The sequence below is a fragment of the Procambarus clarkii genome, chromosome 42, assembly GCF_040958095.1.
Source record: "Procambarus clarkii isolate CNS0578487 chromosome 42, FALCON_Pclarkii_2.0, whole genome shotgun sequence".
NCBI classification, from domain to species: domain Eukaryota; kingdom Metazoa; phylum Arthropoda; class Malacostraca; order Decapoda; family Cambaridae; genus Procambarus; species Procambarus clarkii.
In genome coordinates, this window is record NC_091191.1 from 18,507,406 (window position 1) to 18,529,319 (window position 21,914).

The 21,914-nt window shown below is 40.1% G+C and overlaps 1 protein-coding gene across 1 annotated transcript in view; it reads right to left on the minus strand.

Annotated features, from left to right (window-relative positions):
* Positions 1-587: 587 nt before the first annotated feature.
* Positions 588-21,914, minus strand: part of LOC138373609 (apolipophorins-like) — a 106,563-nt gene continuing 85,236 nt past the window's right edge. Inside the window, exons 9-10 of the mRNA XM_069339926.1 lie at positions 11,340-11,522; positions 588-823 (exon numbers count right to left, since the gene is read on the minus strand). Of these exons, the coding sequence (XP_069196027.1) occupies positions 731-823; positions 11,340-11,522 (276 nt within the window). The 3' untranslated portion in view covers positions 588-730. The remainder of the gene's footprint in view (positions 824-11,339; positions 11,523-21,914) is intronic.

Here is a 21,914-nt window from a genome sequence, read left to right on the forward strand (position 1 = left end):
AACTCTGAAATATTTTCATAAAACTGAACTCTGAAAAAAAATTGAATTTCCCCCTTAAGAACGGTTAACAAACTTCAATGAAATTATTCTCAGAAAATGGTCTTTGAAAAATCAGCAGTTTTGAAAACTGGTAAAATATGTCCGTAGAGTTTATCTAAAAAAAACCTGGGTAATAAACACGATATTTCTAAATTTTTTCTATACGATTTTCCTACTTATTTTCCTCATAAGAACGCTTAACAAACTTCTAAAATCTCAGAAATTATTTTCCTCATAAGAATTCCTTAATTCCAAATCACTGACTGCCCAAATTCACCTGAAAAACCCTGGGTAATAAACACGGATTTCTAAATTTACCTGAAAACCTTGGGTAATAAACACGAATTTCCCCAGCGACAAAAATTCCTCTGTACGCCGCCATCCCTACTACTAACGCGTAATATATTGTAACAACATAACACATTAAAGGATATTGCTTTGCGTCTGAGTAGGACAAGTTTTGAAATGTGAGTTTTGAAATTATGAAAGAAATTTAGAACAATACATACAAGTATGGTACTAGAAAAGGTTATAAATATATACATATATAAAATTAACATTTTATTCTAAATTACATACTCTGATATTACCTAAACAAAACATTTGTAACATAATTTACTTTAACAATCCAAAACTGATGTTATAAAAACAATAATAATGAAGTACATTATCATGTTCAACATATAATTTATTACTTTATTCCCAGGTGTGTAAAGGCAATATTTCTCTTGATGAAGTCTTCCTTAAAGTTTCTCTTGATGTCCTCGATGATGGCAGTGTTATTCTGAAAAAATATATGCTTTTTATTATCGAGCTTTTTTGTATATCCTTTTTGCAGTTTTGAGAAATAATTATAATGTTAATTGTTATAAAATTACTCAAAAACTTCATCAGATTCAGAGTTTAACAAAGATTTATTTTTAACTAAGCTATGTAAATCTTGATTAGTCTTTTCCAGGTGCTAAAAGAAATTCCAGAATCAATCTTTTTAAACACCACTGGTCCTCCTGTATGTAATCAGATGTGATGTGGCTGCAAAATGTGTATTAATGCTATGTAAACTTAAATTTTTCAGAGAAAAAAGTAGAGTTAAATTCTAGATATCTTCAAGCCTTCTCCAAACTCGGAAGTTGCACTTTCTAAAGCAAAGGCAACAATTGCAGGATGACTCTTGAGCTCCTTTTGTAAAACAGTGCTAGGTGAAGGTAGTGAAGCTTCCCTACAATTCTCGGTATCATGCAATCGTATACAAGAGTAGAGTACACTTGTTCTACACTAGGCTGTTTACAGCAGCGGCTTTACACGTCCTCACACTAGGCTGTTAACTTCTTACTGAATTGACAAGCTGTCCAACTTTTGCCTTATTCAAAAACAAAAACAAAAAGTACCTAATTTCATTTTCATAGTTTCCTACCTAGTGCTTGAAATTTGCACTGTATTGGTACCCAATCCCCCCAATATTTATGTATTTAAGCCATACAACTTTACCATTGTGATCATTGCTGTCATCTTATATCTGCTATCAATATGCTTCATTGTGCCTATTATTCTTTGTCAAATTATCAATCAAGCTATCACTGCTATCAATCCAAGCTATCAATGTGCTTTAATATACCTTCTAATCTCTCTCTCTCAATTTTTTCTCACAATGTACCTTTTAACATTTTATAAATTTTGCTAGAATTTACCTAATTAATATTATCTGTTAGATTAAAGACCTGCCCGAAACGCTGCGCATACTAGTGGCTTTACAAGAATGTAAACACCATGCTATATACTTTCACAAACCCAATGTACCTTCTTGTATATATACATATAAATAAATAAATAAATACTGAACATTAACAATTGGTTTGTTCTCATATATAAATAAATATTGTTATACATAACAGTTCTATATATAGTTAGGCATAAGTTAGGTTAGGTTAGGTGTTTGGGTTCTGCTAGCGATTATTTGTATTTGAAGTAAGTGGGTGAATCATTTATAGAATTATGGTTCGATCACAGGATGTGAGCGAAGCACCTGTTCCGGAAGTGTACGGACACCATCAGTTGTCAGTCGTGTGTAAACTGCTTTCTATTCATAAACAGGTGGCTTGGAGGGCGGATTAACGAGCTTACATCTTTGAATGGGAGAACAGCTGTGTTCTAGGTCCTGTATCTTATCTAGAAGAAGTGGTTCATGAGCCATCTTCAATTGTCCTCTGGAATAGCGGAGCATGCAAACATCTCCATCACGACAAGCTAAATGTGGCTGTTGGGAGGGAAATTTATTTCTATTTGTCAGAACATTGTAAGACATTGCGCTTGGGACTCCTCGTAGTGAAATGCTTGGTATACTGCAGTTAGTGGGGATATACTGTGTTGTTGATATTGTTAAAATTCAAGAGCCTACTAGTATTACAAAGTAATTAATACAGCCAATCCTTCAAAAATGCCAGTGATTATAGCAAATATATTTCGTCAAATGTAGAAAAAACCTAGTGTTTGCCCACCCGTTTTTCTTAATTTGTAAAACAAATTCTTATTATTGTAAACCGAAAAAAGAAAAAAATAAGATTTTCTTTCTTGTTTTACAATAATACAAAACTTTAACAAAAGTTCACATTTAGCATTGTTGTATTATTTATTTATTTATTTATTTATTTATTTATATACAAGAAGGTACATTGGGTTAGAGAGAATACATAGCATAGTATTTACAATCTTGTAAAGCCACTAGTACGCGCAGCTTTTCGGGCAGGTCCTTAACATGCTCGGGGTTTAATATCCTGTCATCCCCACAGGCGCATGTCATTTTGAAAAAAAAAAAAAATTATTTTTTCTTCCTAACCTGTTAATTTGTGTTCACTGATCACGGGAAAAATAACAAAAAAATCGTAAGTGGCATATATTGCCCGCTATAGGGCGGGGAAGTCTGGCAAATTATAGGCGCTGACTCAGCGTGCGTCCCAGGTGGTCTGTTGCTCGCCAGCTGTCAGGCTGGAGTTGCCACAAGGAGATAATTACCTAATTATTTCAATGTCTCTGATTGATTTTTCATAGTTTTTTTGCTGTAATATTATTCAATAGTGTGTAGTTTGATATATTTATATAATAAAATGAGTGAATCATCGCTGTACTCAAAAATATGGTGTGCATATTGTTGATTCAATTATGTTCATCAGTGAACAAATACTTTGTCGGTTATTACACTATAAGCACTGGTTATATATAAGTATCTGCATGTTTTGTAGAACCACTATAACGAACCACTAAGTAGCTATTATGAGTCAAAAAGTAATGAGGAGTGACTGCCGTGTACCAGCCAGCCACTCCCGCCCTTCCTCCAGTCATCTGATTCACCCACATTCTCCTCCCACAATAATGTTTTTTCTATAATTCACTATATACAGATGTTATATATAAGTATCTACGTGTTTTGTTCACCATAACTGTACATCTAAGCTTGTATGGTGAGTAAAGGCACAAAGACGTAGGACCTCACACAGTCAGCTGATGGCTGCCTCCCTCAAGGCCAGACGCACTAATATTTCTCCTCCAACAATACTGTGTGGTGTTATTACGCTATATATCTTATATACAGACGTTATATATAAGTATTTACATGTTTTGTTCCCCATAACTGTACATCTAAGCTTGTATGGTGAGTAAAGGCACAAAGACGTAGGACCTCACACAGTCAGCTGATTTCTGCCGCCCTCAAGGCCAGACACACTAATATTTCTCCAACAATACTGTTTGGTGTTATTACGCTGTATACACACATTATATATAAATATCTACCTGTTTTATTCACCATACTTGTACAAATAAACTGGTATGGTGCCCAAAGACCATCGTGGTAAGCAGTAAACAACACCGTCGTCTGCACGGTGGCGTCGTCCAGACGACGCCACCGCCCTCACCAAAATGGCGGCTCCAAACCTTCTCTTGCTGTTTATACCCTCTATACACACGTTATATATAAGTATCCACATTTGTGTTCATCATAGCGAACCACTAAGCTGGTATGCTGAGTGCAGTCAATAAAAGGTGGCCACACACAGTCAGAAGACATCGCCACCATCCTCCCTCCCACAGCATTACTCCTTCCTCCATGGCGCACAGCACTAAATATTACCACAATCCTGCTATTATCAGAACCCTGGTCAGTTTTATCACAGTCAGGGGTCTTCTGTAATAATATCATCGCTACATAATAGCATGAACAGGTATATTTTGGCATTTTTAGGCGATGATGTGGTCACAAGCTGAACAGCAGTGCTGTTAGCTCATGCTGCGTGCATCAGGCTTGGTTGCTCACTCAATACTGAAGTCAATAACACCCAGGAGTTTGGCCCACGATTTAAAAAAAAAAATGGCGTCTGTTTACAAGAGCCCTGATGAAGGTGTGGTGAACCCCGTGTATCCGCGGGCCGTTTAAATCTTGCGTAGTACTCCAACACATCATATGACGTGATGCGCAGTTGACTGGAACAACGTCCAACACGTCATATGACGTGATGCGCACTTTAAGGTCTAACAGATAATTTTAAGTAGGTAAATTCTAGCAGAATTAATAAAATGATAACAGATACATTGCAAGAAAAAAAATAAGATGAGAGAGAATAGTAAGTATATTAAAGGACATTGGTATATTAAAGCTCTGATTGATTACATTAACAACTTGATTGGTAATTTAAACAAGATTAACAGACACCATTCAGTAGATTGATAGCACATATAAAAAGACAGCAATGATCACAATGGTAAAGATGTTCGGATTGGGTACATAAAGATTGGGAGATTGGGTAGCACTAGATACAGTGCAATTTTAAAGCAAACGGTAAAAAACTATGCAAATGAAATTAGGTACTTTTTAGTTTTATTTTTGAATGTCGCAAAAGTTGGACAGCTTTTCAATTCATTAGGGAGTGAGTTCCATAGACTGAGTCCCTTTATTTGCATAGAGTGTTTACACAAATTAAGTTTGACTCTGGGGATATCAAAGAGATATTTATTTCTGGTGTGGTGATAATGGGTCCTATTACATCTGTCCAGGGAGAGTTTCAGAGCAGGATTTGCATTTAAGAACAGGGTTTTGTAAATGTAATTGACACAAGAGAATTTGTGGAGTGAGATTATGTTTAGCATGCTTAGGGAGTTAAACAAGGGGGCTGAGTGTTGTCTGAAAGCAGAATTTGATATTATTCTGATAGCAGATTTTTGCTGGGTGATGATGGACTTGAGGTGGTTTGCAGTGGTTGAACCCCATGCACAGATACCATAGTTGAGATAGGGATAGATTAGTGCATAATATAGAGAGATGAGAGCAGAGTTAGGTACATAATATCTGATTTTGGAGAGTATCCCAACTGTTTTAGAGACTTTCTTAATTATGTGTTGTATGTGGGTACTGAAGTTGAGTCTCTTGTCTAGGAATAGGCCAAGAAACTTTCCATCACTTTTATTGCTAATGTTTACATTATCTAACTGAAGCTGAATTGCATTTGTAGATTTGCTTCCAAATAAGATGTAGTAGGTCTTTTCTATGTTAAGTGTTAGTTTGGTTGACATCCATAAGCGGACTTTTTTTTAGTTCATTATTAACAACATTATTTAGTGTATGTGGGTTGGGGTTAGAGTAGATGAGGGTAGTATCATCAGCAAACAAAATAGGTTTCAGAATGTTAGAGACATTAGGCAGATCATTGATGTATATAAGAAATACGAGAGGTCCCAAGATGCTGCCCTGTGGCACTCCAACGGTTATTGGTAGAGTGGGAGAGGTTATATTATTGATGGTTACACATTGGTGTCTATCACTAAGATAAGATTGGATATAGTCCAGTGTATGGCCTTATGATTCCATAATGATGGAGTTTACGTAAGAGGTAATTGTGATTAACAGTATCAAAGGCCTTTCTCAGTTCACTGAAGAGTCCAATCGGAAACTCATTTTTGTCAAGGGCTGAGTAAATTTTATCAAGGAGACTAATAATTCCATCGTTGGTACTCTTTTGGGAGCGGAAGCCATACTGACCGGGGCTAAGAATGTCGAATTTTACGAGATAGGAGAAGAGCTGTTTGTAGATAATTTTTTCAAATATTTTTGATATTTTTGATAGAATGGGTAGATTTGATATTGGTCTGTAGTTGTTTATGTCTTCCGGATTACCTCCTTTATGAATTGGCGTTACTCTTGCTTTTTTAAGAATATCAGGGAAAGTACGACACTCAAGGGATTTGTTGAACAGCAGAGCTATAGGTGGCGCAAGGGCATGGGAGGCGCTCTTGTATACAATGGATGGGATATCACTGATGTTCCCAGCTTTGGTTTTTAGTGAGTGTATGATGGACACAACATCTGTCGGGCTGACTGGTGAAAGAAGAAGAGAGTTTGGATAGCTGCCTGAGAGGCAGCTATTAATTAATATTAAATTCTAAACAAATCTAACCTAACTTGTACAAGCAATCGAAGGCCTAAAAACGATTTGAGGCCTGAGATATTAACTATATGTTATACTACACCTGGGAATGTTTACTTTTGGGTCCCGGTTTGACTTTTTCCCGCCTCTCTACAACATTTATGATACTTTTGTGAACACTGTTGGATGCAACACTCCACTCTTGTGAACACTGCTGGATGCAACACTCCACTCTTGTGAACACTGCTGGATGCAACACTCCACTCTTGTGAACACTGTTGGATGCAACACTCCACTCTTGTGAACACTGTTGGATGCAACACTCTACTCTTGTGAACACTGCTGGATGCAACACTCCACTCTTGTGAACACTGCTGGATGCAACACTCCACTCTTGTGAACACTGTTGGATGCAACACTCCACTCTTGTGAACACTGTTGGATGCAACACTCCACTCTTGTGAACACTGCTGGATGCAACACTCCACTCTTGTGAACACTGCTGGATGCAACACTCCACTCTTGTGAACACTGCTGGATGCAACACTCCACTCTTGTGAACACTGTTGGATGCAACACTCTACTCTTGTGAACACTGTTGGATGCAACACTCCACTCTTGTGAACACTGCTGGATGCAACACTCCACTCTTGTGAACACTGTTAGATGCAACACTCCACTCTTGTGAACACTGCTGGATGCAACACTCCTGAACGTTCCACCCACATAGTTGCTATAAGTTATTATTTTTTTTATTTTCATTTTTACATGCGTGCATGCATATAAATACAATAAAACAAGAACAAAACAAACAGAACACAAACACAAATTACAAAATCACAAAATCACAAAGTACAAAAGCACATAAAATACCAGCCTGAAGGGCCGACAACAAAAACCAAACAGCGCAAGATAGTATATAAAGAACAGTGCAATACATATCGTTCATTTTTAAGTGTACAGGCAAGCATGCGTACAAGTACAATACAACGAGAACAGACAAACAGATCACAAAAGCACAAATTATAAAGTCACAAAAGTACAAATTATCTAATACACAAAACACCGGCCTGAAGGGCCGACAACAATAAGCACATCAGTACAAGTACAAAGAACCCAAACCCACACTCAACAACCCAACCATTGAAACACCACTCAAAACAAGCCTACTGGCCCCAGAAATCACACGAAGAGGCACAAATACATAACTACAATAAAAATAAATAAAACACAAAAACACAGAAACAAAGGGAAAATCACAGCGGCAATACATGACAATGAGAACAAAAACAAGCAGGGCCACACAAACAGCTCGAAGGGCTCAACAACAAGCACAGATCATGCAAGAACCGGGAAAACAAATCTGGCTCACCCACACTCCCACACATGCACGCACACACACACAAGCAACCGCACCCCACATCCATACACACAAACGGACACAACACCACAACACAGCACACAAAAAAATATCACTTAAAGGGGGGGAAACACCTCAATGGGAGGCGAATATTTCTCAGGAAACTCATGCAGAGGATACTTCTGCTTATAGGCCTCCCATATTAAACACTCCCTGTCGGTAGGACAACGATCCCCTCTGCCTCAGGGGGGCGTGCATAAACTCAGGAATCGCCAGATCAGGCAAAAGCAGCAGCTTCTGGAGCTGGGCGGCAGTAGTCGCATAACGAGGTAAGGTAGAACGAACCACCCCCTTCCTGGAAGCAGAAGACACGGAAGAAGCGGATGTAGGCCACCGAGACGGCCCCGCCGCCAGATGCACAGGAGAAAACGACGAAGGCCGCCGAGCCGGCAACACCACACCCGACACCGCAGGAGATGCAGAAAAGACGGTCGGAGAAGGGAGAAGCGGCAAAACCGCCGCCGCTGAAACAAGGGACGAAGCTGGGGGCACGGAACCCCCAGAGCGAGCAGTCTTCTTCAACACCACCACACTCACCAGCAGGAGGAACCACCCCCCACGCAGAACCGAAACCATTCGACGCAGGCGATGTGTCGGATGACAAAGCAAGCTCCACAGGCACCACACCAGAAAAAAACACCGACACTAGCAGCCGCAGGCACATGGACCTCCGCCACCACCTAAGAATGCGACACAACCAGAACCTCACGGCCATCGCCGGGTGATCCAGAGTCGTCGAAATCTCCGACATCAGCCCAGGCAGAAGAAGAACGCCAGGAACGCTTGGGCTCTGCCCGCACATCATCAGATCAAGAGGGCAACCCAGAGACATAGGCATCACAAGCCGTCCGAACCGACACTCTCCGCAGGACGGCAGCATCCTCAACCACATGGGGTACCAGGCCGAGCACAGTAGGAGACCCTGTATCCACCCCAGCACCCAGCACAGCCGAGACACATGGCGAGGGCGCAGGAACATGCACAGCAGGTGGAGAAGATGGAGACAACGTACAGAGATCCACCGGATGACCCACGGAACCATCAGGGACACAAACGGGAGCAGGCTGAACTTCCAAAGGCACTACAACCCCTGGAAGAGGGGCCTCCACAGCAGGAGACGAGTCGGGCGCCACCGGGGGTGGGGGGGGCCCAGCAGCCAACGGGATGGACAAATCCCCACCCACCGAATCAACCTCCACAGGGAGTGGCGGAAAAATCTCCTCACGGAAGAGGTTCGTGGGGGGCGACGGCAGCCTCAGAACACACGGCAGCCTGATGTCCCAGCAGGCCACACCGAAAACATGTCCGCGGTTGATGGGAATAATGCACCCGAGCATAATATCCGAGGAGCTGGACGGAGGACGGAATGTCCGCCCTCAGGCGCATCCCCAGGGTCCAAATGTTCGTATGCAAATCCTGGAACTTCCTTGAGGAAAGCTTGTGCAGCCTCACACTGACGACAGCTCCAAACCTTGCGAAGTAACGCCGCAGGAGGTCCTCGGGAAACTCCAAGGGCGCCACATGAACACTCACGTGCGTCAATGCACCACTCTGATCGGAAATCTCCACAGTGCCGGCACCATCCGGCAGGAACAAGGATTACCCATCGAAGTGCTGGAGAAACGCCCGGTACTCCACGTTCCCCATAAATTTAACAATCACTCGATGAGCGGTAACTAGTTCAGTACCGTAAATCACATCAACAGAGACAAGGAGCATGTCACACATTATAAGTTCAACCTCCGGATACTTCAGCATGACCAGAAAATTCCAGGCCTACAGAGTGCACACGTGCAACAGGGGGAAGAGGTCCCCCCATCATGGAGAGTCACCGACGATCACCCAAGCACCGCTTGACGGTGAATGCAGGGAGGGCAGAAACACCCACACCCCCTGGCGATGAAAGCGGCAAGCCACCACCAACCGCCGGAGAGGTCAGGCGACACGTCCTCACTCCACAGTGGCTAGTGGTCCACTCCCTAGTTGCTATAAGTACTATCATTTTAAGAGGATTGGTTGTAGGATTTGTAGTGGTTATATATTTTTAATTACAGTAAATAAACTATAGTTAGTAAAAATGCATTTATATTACTAAGTAATGCCCATGATTTCAGGCATTCTTTCAGCCACAGACTGTAACTGCCGCCATCCAGGGGTACGATGCTGCACAATCCATAAGTAACCACCATCAGCCAAGTCCTTATACAGAGGATTAATCTCAGGCACTGTCCGGATGCAAGGTGACTTGAGAGGAGACATCTGGTAGAGAGAGCCCCCAACCCCTCAGAGCAGGTATCCTTCCAAACTTGACGCAAGGAAAGTTACCCTTGCCATGACTGGGGTGAAATTAAATGTTCGAGACCCTCGAAATGATTGAAGCTTAAGCACAATCGTGAAGCACCAAAACATAGCAATGGGCCCCAGCAGAACGTAATCTTCTAGGGAAAGCAAACACCGCATGCAGATGCAAGGGGAGAGTTGATCTCCCTTCTGAGAGGGGAGAGAGGCTCAGAAGATACAGGTGTTGGACGGTCTACACTATATAGAGGAGTGCAGCCCGTCCTCCAAAAATGGGGTGGTAAATGTAAGAAGACAAATAGGTTGAGGAGTGAGTGGACGGGCTGGCTGAGGCCTCGGGTGAGCTGCACTACCCATCTGGTGTCGGCCAGGTGCATCAGTCAGGGTATTTACTCGCAACAACGATCGTTTACCTTGTTCATTTTAAGGTGCCTAATTTCCATCGTTTTGTCTTGTTCGTTTATTTTGTTGCACAAATACTTCTGGTGGGAGCTGCCAGTCTTGTAGTTGGCCACTGTTCCCGGCGCCTTTCCCCCTCATAGCGTCAGCTAGATTCTGGTTCTGGAGCCAGATTCACGAAGCAGTTACGCAAGTACTTACGAACGTGTACATCTTTCCTCAATCTTTGACGGTTTTGTTTACATTTATTAAACAGTTTACAAGCATGAAATCTTCATAATCAACTGTTGTTATTGTCTTATTGTTATAAACAGCCTCCTGGTGCTTCGGAGTTCATTACCTGTTTAATAATCGTAAACAAAGCCGCCTAAAATTGAGAAAAGATGTACAGGTTCGTAAGTGCTTGCGTAACTGCTTCGTGAATCTGGCCCCTGCTCCTAGTAGGCGTCGGATGGTTCCAGGGCGCGTATTCCAGCTAAAGCTTGGTGGTACCAGAGCTGAGCTCGGACAACTATTAAAAGATCCCAGCCAAAAATGCTTTTTTTGTGCTACATTACTCAATTATATTCGTCATCTGAAGAGTGGTTCTCTTTAGTCTTAGTCCACAATTACAGCAAGTTTTAGATACAATACGTACCTATTGCATATCTAGAGAGTAATACAAATTACCCACTAACTATGAATAAATAATTTTTTAATAAATAAAGATTAGAAAAATATTCACAGTTTGGTAAAGTGTCTGTCACTAATAAGTGGATACACAACTTGCTTACCTGCATTACCGTTTTCTTTCCTTTCTCGACAGGGAGAGAAAAGACGGGAGTGGTGGAGCACGCGCGACACATCAGCACTGTTCTTATGTCTTCACTAATACAGTGGCACTCCTGGCACTCGGGGGCGGAGCTTGATAATGCTATACGCTGACCTACCACACTCAGGAATTTCTTTTCTTGTACCTGTAACAATAGGTATAATACATTTATATAGTAGTCGTATTATATATATATATATATATATATATATATATATATATATATATACATATATATATATATATATATATATATATATATATATATATATATATGTCGTACCTAGTAGCCAGAACGCACTTCTCGGCCAACTATGCAAGGCCCGATTTGCCTAATAAGCCAAGTTTTCATTAATTAATTGTTTTTCGGCTACCTAACCTAACCTAACCTATAGAGATAGGTTAGGTTAGGTTAGGTAGGGTTGGTTAGGTTCGGTCATATATCTACGTTAATTTTAACTCCAATAAAAAAATTGACCTCATACATAATGAAATGGGTAGCTTTATCATTTCATAAGAAAAAAATTAGAGAAAATATATTAATTCAGGAAAACTTGGCTTATTAGGCAAATCCGGCCTTGCATAGCAGGCCGAGTACGACGTTCTGGCTACTAGGTACAACATATATATATATATATATATATATATATATATATATATATATATATATATATATATATATATATATATATATATATATATATACATATATATATACAACCTTAGAACACTTTCCCACCAGGAGATTCGAACCCTAGCCAGCACAGAAGCCTTACAGCAACTGGCATAACTGGTACGCCTTTAACCCACTGCACCACAGCTCAGACCCTTAAAAGAGATGGTAATTTTGGAGTATTTCACCTCCAAAGATCACCACCTCCCAAGGGCAACTAGAGCATAGTGAGGGGCTACTCACGTTCTTTCATCAAAGTCCTGTTAATATGGGAGAATTCTGTGCCTATGCTTAATGCACAACTTGCCAAAACACACAATATATATATATATATATATATATATATATATATATATATATATATATATATATATATATATATATATATATATATATATATATGTATATATATATATATATATATGCGAACAAGCCTGAATGGTCCCCAGGACTATATGCGAATGAAAACTCACACCCCAGAAGTGACTCGAACCCATACTCCCAGAAGCAACGCAACTGGTAACTACAGGGCGCCTTAATCCGCTTGACCATCACGGCCGTCAAAAGGAAGTGATAGCCGAGGCTATTTGAGCCACTTCCCCGACGGCAACTCGGATGGTAATCTTGGGCATAGCATTTCACCAAATCACCTCATTCTTTGGGGCACACGTGAGGAACACAAATGCGAACAAGCCTGAATGGTCCCCAGGACTATATGCGAATGAAAACTCACACCCCAGAAGTGACTCGAACCCATACTCCCAGAAGCAGCCTCGGCTATCACTTCCTTTTGACGGCCGTGATGGTCAAGCGGATTAAGGCGCCCTGTAGTTACCAGTTGCGTTGCTTCTGGGAGTATGGGTTCGAGTCACTTCTGGGGTGTGAGTCTTCATATATATATATATATATATATATATATATATATATATATATATATATATATATATATTATATATATGTATATATATATATATATATATATATATATATATATATATATATATACATAAATATATATATATATATATATATATATATATATATATATATATATATATATATATATATATATTGTGACGATAATCTCCTTCAAGAGATTGAGCCTGCTCTTCCCTCCAAAAATACGTCGATACATCTATATAAAACTACTATGGAAGAAATGTCCAACAACGACAACAACATCTCCAAGGTTTGCCAGAGAGCAAAACGTATGCAGCCAGGAACACCTGCTTCACCTCAAACCGCCAAACTACCTGTCTTGTTGCGCACACCCTCCGTCACTATGTGATGGAGTGCGAAAAGATACGTGAATTTAGAGACAATTCTATAACCAATGTTCCAGCGATGTGTCAATATTTCATTCAAAATGATCTGCTACCAGAAATTTTAGCCAAATATCCCCAGTTTGCTAACTGTAGGTAGTAACTAAGTGATTGTAACCTATCCACCGCTGCCCACTGGATGGGGGGCGGTGTGCAGGACAAACATATAAATTTTGACACTAGCTCTCCACATATGTCAGTTGCTTAATTTAGAACCTGTACTTGAGGTCGATCTCGAACCCATTGTTGATGTGATGACTTATATTGAATTTTGTAACTAGCTCATCAAGATTGTAACTTGCTTAGCTAAATGAATTGTGGGGTTCAGTCCCTGAGCCCATTATGTGCCTCTGTAACCCTTTCCACTACCGCCCACAAGATGGGTATGGGGTGCATAATAAATGAACTAAACTAACTAACTAACTTGTTGCCGGCTCCTCGCTGATTGGCCGCCGGTCTGGCTGCAACTGCACTCCACCCACCATACTACTTGATGTCTGGGGCCGCCACGACCTCAGTCTTCAGAATATTCAGTGCTTTCATACGGTTAACACTTCTTCCTGGTAGACTAAGCTTTGGCTTACGTGTACTGAGAGAGGTGATAGCTTAAAGCCAATATTCCTGCACCTCTCATTTTATTGTATATTGCACAGCTTGTTATTGCTCACTTGTCTTAACGTAACTTTTCATTGTGTCATTTAATTATTCTTATTATTTTGATTGATTGATTTTATTATACGAATTTGTATGTCCATTTTATTCATGTTTTGTTTATTTAACGTAATTAAAATTTCATTGTTAAAATTTACTTGTGTTTTGTGTGTCTTCTCCTTACCTTACCACAGACGAAGTTCCAGATTTTCTATTTTTTTTTAATTCTATGTGACGAGGCCATACCCCTAGCTTTGAACAGCCGAACACCAACGCGTTACCTTCACAATATATATATATATATATATATATATATATATATATATATATATATATATATATATATATATATATATATATATATATATATATATATATATATATATATTAGCAGTCTTTCCTGTAGACATATATTATTAAATATAACCGAACCGAAAAAGTAAGATTAATAATTCTAACACGAATTTTCTCGATCTTTCTTATGTTTCTTTTCACTGTTGATGGTAATTGAAAAATCAATTCTCCAAAATTCATTTTTATTTCTAGTCTAACGCGACACTTGAACGCGTTTCGTAATAACTTATTACATTTTCAAAGACTTTTAGTTTACACACACACAACTATTACCTGCAAACACTAAACAGAGTTCTTACTTATGCTATGATTTAAGCAGCTTTCATTTTTCATTTTATACCTGCATTTTGGGTGAGGTGATATGTTACAACAGTTTTGGATGAGGTGAACAAAACTTTCAACACAGGATAGAACACGAAACAATGGGTATTGAAGGTAAGAATGGAAGTAATTGCAGAGGGCCTATTGGCCCATATTTCTTGATGCATCTATATTGGAGCGAAGTCTTGAAGTGGGTATAATATAGTTGTGCATTAATTGGCTGTTGATTGCTGGTGTTGACTTCTTGATGTGTAGTGCCTCGCAGATGTCAGGCCGCCTGCTATCGCTGTATCTATCGATGATTTCTGTGTTGTTTGCTAAGATTTCTCTGGTGATGGTTTGGTTGTGAGAAGAGATTATATGTTCCTTAATGGAGCCCTGTTGCTTATGCATCGTTAATCGCCTGGAAAGAGATGTTGTTGTCTTGCCTATATACGGAGTTTTTTGAGGCTTACAGTCCCCAAGAGGGCATTTGAAGGCATAGACGACGTTGGTCTCTTTTAAAGTGTTCTGCTTTGTGTCTGGAGAGTTTCTCATGAGTAGGCTGGCCGTTTTTTTGGTTTTATAGTAAATCGTCAGTTGTATCTTCTGATTTTTGTCTGTAGGGATAACGTTTCTATTAACAATATCTTTCAGGACCCTTTCCTCCGTTTTATGAGCTGTGAAAAGAAGTTCCTGTAAAATAGTTTAATAGGGGGGTATAGGTGTTGTGTTAGTTGTCTCTTCAGAGGTTGCATGGCGTTTCACTTTCCTTCTTATAATGTCTTCAACGAAACCATTGGAGAAGCCGTTGTTGACTAGGATCTGCCTTACCCTACAGAGTTCTTTGTCGACTTGCTTCCATCCTGAGCTGTGGCTGAGAGCACGGTCGACACAAGTGTTAACAACACTCCTCTTGTACCTGTCTGGGCAGTCACTGTTGGCATTGAGGCACATTCCTATGTTTGTTTCCTTAGTGTATCTTGAGGTTATCTTGAGATGATTTCGGGGCTTTTAGTGTCCCCGCGGCCCGGTCCTCGACCAGGCCTCCACCCCCAGGAAGCAGCCCGTGACAGCTGACTAACACCCAGGTACCTATTTTACTGCTAGGTAACAGGGGCATAGGGTGAAAGAAACTCTGCCCATTGTTTCTCGCCAGCGCCTGGGATCGAACCCAGGACCACAGGATCACAAGCCCAGCATGCTGTCCGCTCGGCCGACCGGCTCCCAGGTGTAGACTGCAGTGTGGAAACCTCCGTTCCTTTCCATGACTGTTACATCCAGAAAGGGCAGCTTCCCATCCTTCTCCATCTCGTAAGTGAAACACAACACAGAATTCTGCTCAAATGCCTCCTTCAGCTCCTGCAGATGTCTGACATCAGGTACCTGTGTAAAAATGTCGTCAACATACCTGCAGTATATGGCCGGTTTCAAGTTCATGTCGACTAAGACTTTTTGCTCGATGGTACCCATGTAGAAGTTTGCAAACAGGACACCTAGGGGAGAACCCATGGCGACCCCATCTACTTGCTTATACATGTGCCCATCTGGGCTCAAGAAGGGTGCCTCTTTAGTACAAGCTTGGAGTAGTTTCCACAGAATGTTTTCTGGTATGTCAAGAGGAGTACAAGCCGGATCACGCTACACTCTGTCCGCTATCATCCCGATTGTTTCATCCACAGGTACGTTGGTAAACAGTGATTCTACGTCCAATGAGGCTCTTATCCCTGTGGCCCGTGTTCCCTGCAGTAAGTCAACAAATTCCTTTGGAGACTTCAGGCTGAAGGCGCAAGGGACATAAGGAGTCAGCAAGCCGTTGAGTTGTTTTGGCCAGTCTATACGTGGGTGTGGGTATCTGGCTGATGATTGACCGAAGTGGGTTTCCAGGCTTATGTGTCTTGACATTTCCATACGCTTATCCAGGTTTATATTCCCCAATAATCTTTGGCAGGTGGAGTCCGGATTTCTTGGCGTTCACAGTTTCGATCAATTTGTTGACATTTGCTCTCAATTCGGCTGTAGTGTCCTTCGTTACCTTTGGAATTTAGTTTGGTCAGAGAGTATGAGATTCATTTTCGCCAGATATTCGTCTTTTTTTAAGAATGACGTATATTGGCGACTTGTCACCTCTCCTGACGACTATCTCTTTGTTCTCACGAAGGCTCTTAGCTGCCGCTTTGAGCTCGGGGGACAGTATGGTGCTTCTGTAGTTGCCTCAATTCTTTCCTCCTTCCGCAATAAGTTCTGCTTGTAAGGTGTCTTTGGTGGTGACCTTCTTTTGTGTCTCGAGGTCGAATATGTCGTCCAACAGGATCTCCAACTCCATTTTCCGGGCCATCTCACTTGGTCTGGACATAACGTGACAGTTTATACCCAGATTTAGGTGACTTGGTCCTCAGTGAGGTTGATTCCTGCAAGGTTCAGGAAGCCGTCACTTGGTCGTGGAATTGCCATAGGTCCTCCATATAACGTTGTTAGTTTCTTGATTATCCTGGTTTAGGTGCTGAGGTGATGTCGATCTGTGAGGATGTCGAGGTGTTGCTCGATGCGAGTACGGAGACTTTCGTCGATGTTGTTGTTTCTCCATTCGTTTGTGGCATGAAGTAGTTGCGTTTTGTTGTCTTTGATTTCATTTTCTGCCTTGAATATCTGATTACGAATCAGATCTTGGCGATATTTTATCGTGAAGGCTTGATTCCTTGCTGCTGGGTCGTGCGTTTTAATATTAGTATATTTTGGTAGCAGTCAAGAAGTCAACACCAGCAATCAACAGCCAATTAATGCACAACAATATTCTACCCACTTCAAGACTCCGCTCCAATATAGATGCATCAAGAAATATGGGCCAATAGGCCCTCTGCAATTACTTCCATTCTTACCTTCAATACTCATTGTTTTGTGTTCTATCCTGTGTTGAAAGTTTTGTTCACCTCATCCAAAACTGTTGTAACATATCACCTCACCCAAAATGCGGGTATAAAATGAAAAATGAAAGCTGTTTAAATCATAGCATAAGTAAGAACTCTGTTTAGTGTTTGCAGGTAATAGTTGTGTGTGTGTAAACTAAAAGTCTTTGAAAATGTAATAAGTTATTACGAAACGCGTTCAAGTGTCGCGTCAGACTAGAAATAAAAATGAATTGTGGAGAATTGATTTTTCAATTACCATCAACAGTGAAAAGAAACATAAGAAAGATCGAGAAAATTCGTGTTAGAATTATTAATCTTACTTTTTCAGTCATATTTAATAATATATATATATTGGTGTATACTGGCAGCAGGTTTTCTTTCAAACATGTCTCATTGAATATGACCGCATATTCTGTATTTACTATCTTCTGATTTAGGGCTTCTATCCCTCTAACTATTTTCTTAGCATCAGGGCTTAGCTGAAATAGGAGGTCTCCAAAACTCATTTTCGTAATTTCAAGCTGAATAAAAGAAGTGAATTACTATAGAATGTATTACACTTATTTATACAATTTGCACAACGTTTCGAACCTCCATGGTTCATTCTCAAGTGAAAAGAACTTTCAGGTTTGGTTGATTTTATACGCGCACAAAAATAGTTAGAGGGATAGAAGCCCTAAATCAGAAGATAGTAAATACAGAATATGCCGTCATATATATATATATATATATATATATATATATATATATATATATATATATATATATATATATATATATATATATATATATATATATGTTGTACCTTGTAGCCAGAACGCAGTACTCAGCCTACTATGCAAGACCCATTTTGCCTAATAAGCCAAGTTTTCCTGAATTTATATATTTTTCTATTTTTTTTCTTATGAAATGATAAAGCTATCCATTTCATTATGGATGAGTTCATTTTGTTTATTTTGAGTTAAAACTAACGTAGATATATGACCAAACCTAATCAACCCTACCTATCCTAACCAAACCTATCTTAACGTAATCTAAACTAACACAACTAAGACATTAATTTGTATTCTTAATATAATATAATAATAATAATTCAAATAAACTAATTGAAATCATTTTATTGAAAATAAAGAAAATCTCTCGGCTCATTGAAAGGGTAAGATTAATTATTCTAACACAAATCTTCTCAACTATATCTTATGTTTTTCTTCACTTTCGAGGGAAGTTGAAAAACTACAACCCGTTCTCACCAGGCTGTTTAAAGCAGCGTCCGTCCGCCCCAGACGCATTCATCAATTTTATCATAAAGTGAATTAAAAATTGGTTTGTTCTCATATATAAATTAATATTCTGATACATAAAAAAATTATATATAGTTTGGCATAGGTGAGGTTAGGTTAGGTGTTTAGGTTCTGTTGGTAATTATTTGTATTTGAAATATGTGGGTGAAGCATTTATAGAATTGTGATTCGAACAAAAGTCGTCAGCGAAGCACTTGTTCCGGAAGTGTTCGGACGTCATCAGTTGTGAGTCATCAGCCCGTCCTCCAAACAAAGATTCAAAAGTGATTCCATGCACCCGCCAAACCCCCTGTTTATGAATGAAAAGCGGTTTACACACGACTCACAACTGCTGACGTTCGAACATATCCTGAACAAGTGCTTCACTGACGAATTTTGTTCGAATCACAACGCTATAAATGCTTCACCCACGTACTACAAATACAAATAATCGCCAACAGAACCTAAACACCTAACCTAACCTAACCTATGCCTATATATGCACAATATGCTAATATATTATAATATTAATTTATACTTGAGAAAATTCCCGTTTTGAATGAACAGTATATTAAAATTTATGAATGCGTCTGTGGGGTCGATCGCTGGATGTAATGGACTTGAGTCGAGGACGGGTTGTGTAAATGCTTCACCCACGTACTACAAATACAAATAATCGCCAACAGAACCAAAACACCTAACTTAGCCAATGCCTATATATGCACAATATTTGAGAAAATTCCTGTTGCGAATTGACAGCAGGTTAAAATTGATGAATGGGTTTTTGGGGTCGACCGCTGGATGGAATGAACTTGGTCTGAGGACGAGTTGTGTGCAACTCGTAAATGGGAATTTTTTCAAATATAAATTAATATTATAATATGTTAGCATATTGTACATATATAAATATATAGTCATAGTTTAGGTTAGGTTAGATGTTTAGGTTCGCGATTATTTTTGTAGTACGTGGGTGAATACTATATACCTGTAGGACAAATGTGTACTACACGTATTTGTAGTACGTGGGTGAAGCATTTACAGCGTTGTGGTTCGATCAAAATTCCTCAGTGAAGCACTTGTTCCCGAAGTGTTCAAACGAAATCAGTTGCAACCCGTCCTCGACTCAAGTCCATTACATTCAGCGGTCGACCCCACAGACGCATTCATAAATTTTAACATGCTGTTCATTCAAAACGGGAATTTTCTCAAGTATAAATTAATATTATAATATATGGGCATATTGTGTATATATAGGCATAGGATAGGTTAGGTCAGGTGTTTAGGTTCTGTTGGCGATTATTTGTATTTGTAGTACGTGGGTGAAGCATTTATAGCGTTGTGATTCGAACAAAATTCGTCAGTGAAGCACTTGTTCAGGATATGTTCGAACGTCAGCAGTTGTGAGTCGTGTGTAAACCGTTTTTCATTCATAAACGGGGTTTAGCGGGTGCATGGAATCACTTTTGGGTCCTTGTTTGGAGGACGGGCTGTTGTGTGAACAGTCCGTCGTAGCGTCTGTTTGAACCACAACGCTGTAAAACAACCCCTCGTGCCTCACTCAACGCCAATTGAGTGGTAGGCTTATCACCGATGACTGTCGCTTCCCGTCGCCAAGGTGACGCTGAGAAGTTGTCTCCACAAACAACACATAAACACACTCTCATCACAAGCGGGGAGAAAACGAACAGCAAATTAATGGTGAAACACTTGAGTAGGTTAACCACTATCAGCACCTTGAAATCATTGATGGCTCTAACAAGAGAAAGAAAGAGGAGCTCAGGGCCCTGAAAGCCATGACCTGGAATGGGAATGGGGGCTTCTATTGCCGTGCTTAAAATGATGTACACAATCTATGTGCGCTCCGTCATGGACTATGCCGCACCAGTCTTGTGCACTTACTTCAAAAGCGAAATGAAAAGACTTGAAAGGATACAAAATGAAGCTATGACAATCATTCTCGGAGTCTCAAACACTTTCAAAACATGGAATCTACGAGAAGAGCTGTCTCTTCCCAGTATTAAAAAATAGAATTAGGGAATGCTAAGCTTGCAATTAAGATTGCCAGAGACCCCCATTACAATTATATTGGTCTGAAAAAACTGAGTTCTGTGCTACTTACAGGAAGAAACAAGAAAAACAAAAAGGCATCACCAATCAGTCTGCTACCTGGAAGACCTTCACCTGCTTGAGGAAGCCCGTGAGCTTATGCCTGTAGAGAGGTTACCCCCCCTCCCTGGGAGACCCATGTAAGATTATTATAAACCAGATGACGAAAAAGTCCAACATGATAAACAATAATGAGGCATAAGTATCCCGAGGAAATTTATAAAGAGGCTGGAAATGAATTACATCAATTCTGGCCTGATTGTTTATCAACTTCTAATGTCATGGATGGAGGGCCATTCACAGTAATATAATATTTGAGATAATGCCTCTGAAAACGGAAATGAAGAAAAACCACGTATTGAGAACCATGCCACTTCAACGTAAGCAGAGCTAACTGCCATTGTTATGACATTAAGATTCCTTGAAAGAAACACTAACGGTGCAATCATCTGCACCTATTCAAAAGCAGCAGTACAAAGTCTTAGACAAAAAAGGCTGAAAAACAAGTCGCTGAAATCAAGAAAGCTGTGAAAGTACTAACCAATCAGGGAAGGGGTGATCAAGTTCCTGTGGATCCCCTCTCAAACTGGAACCTGTAGAAATGAACGAGCAGATGTGCTGGCTGCTGAGGGCGCTGAAGGAGACCATTTTGAATACTTCATACCCAAGACTCTTCTACAAATTACAGGTATTATCAGGCAACATCACCGTGATAAATTGAGGAAGGGAAGACAGACGGATAAATCAGTGAATCAGTTCGCTGGTACAATGCGGTTGCAGCTGGTATTCACAATAATTATGAACGAAGGGGAGGTGGCCGCAGGAGAGAAGTAGTAATAGCGAGAACTTGTCTTGGATATGAATACCCGTGAAGATTCGGGATGGAACTAACAGGTGAGCGTGGTGCTGCACAGTCTCTGGTGAGAGTGATAGACTCTGCCT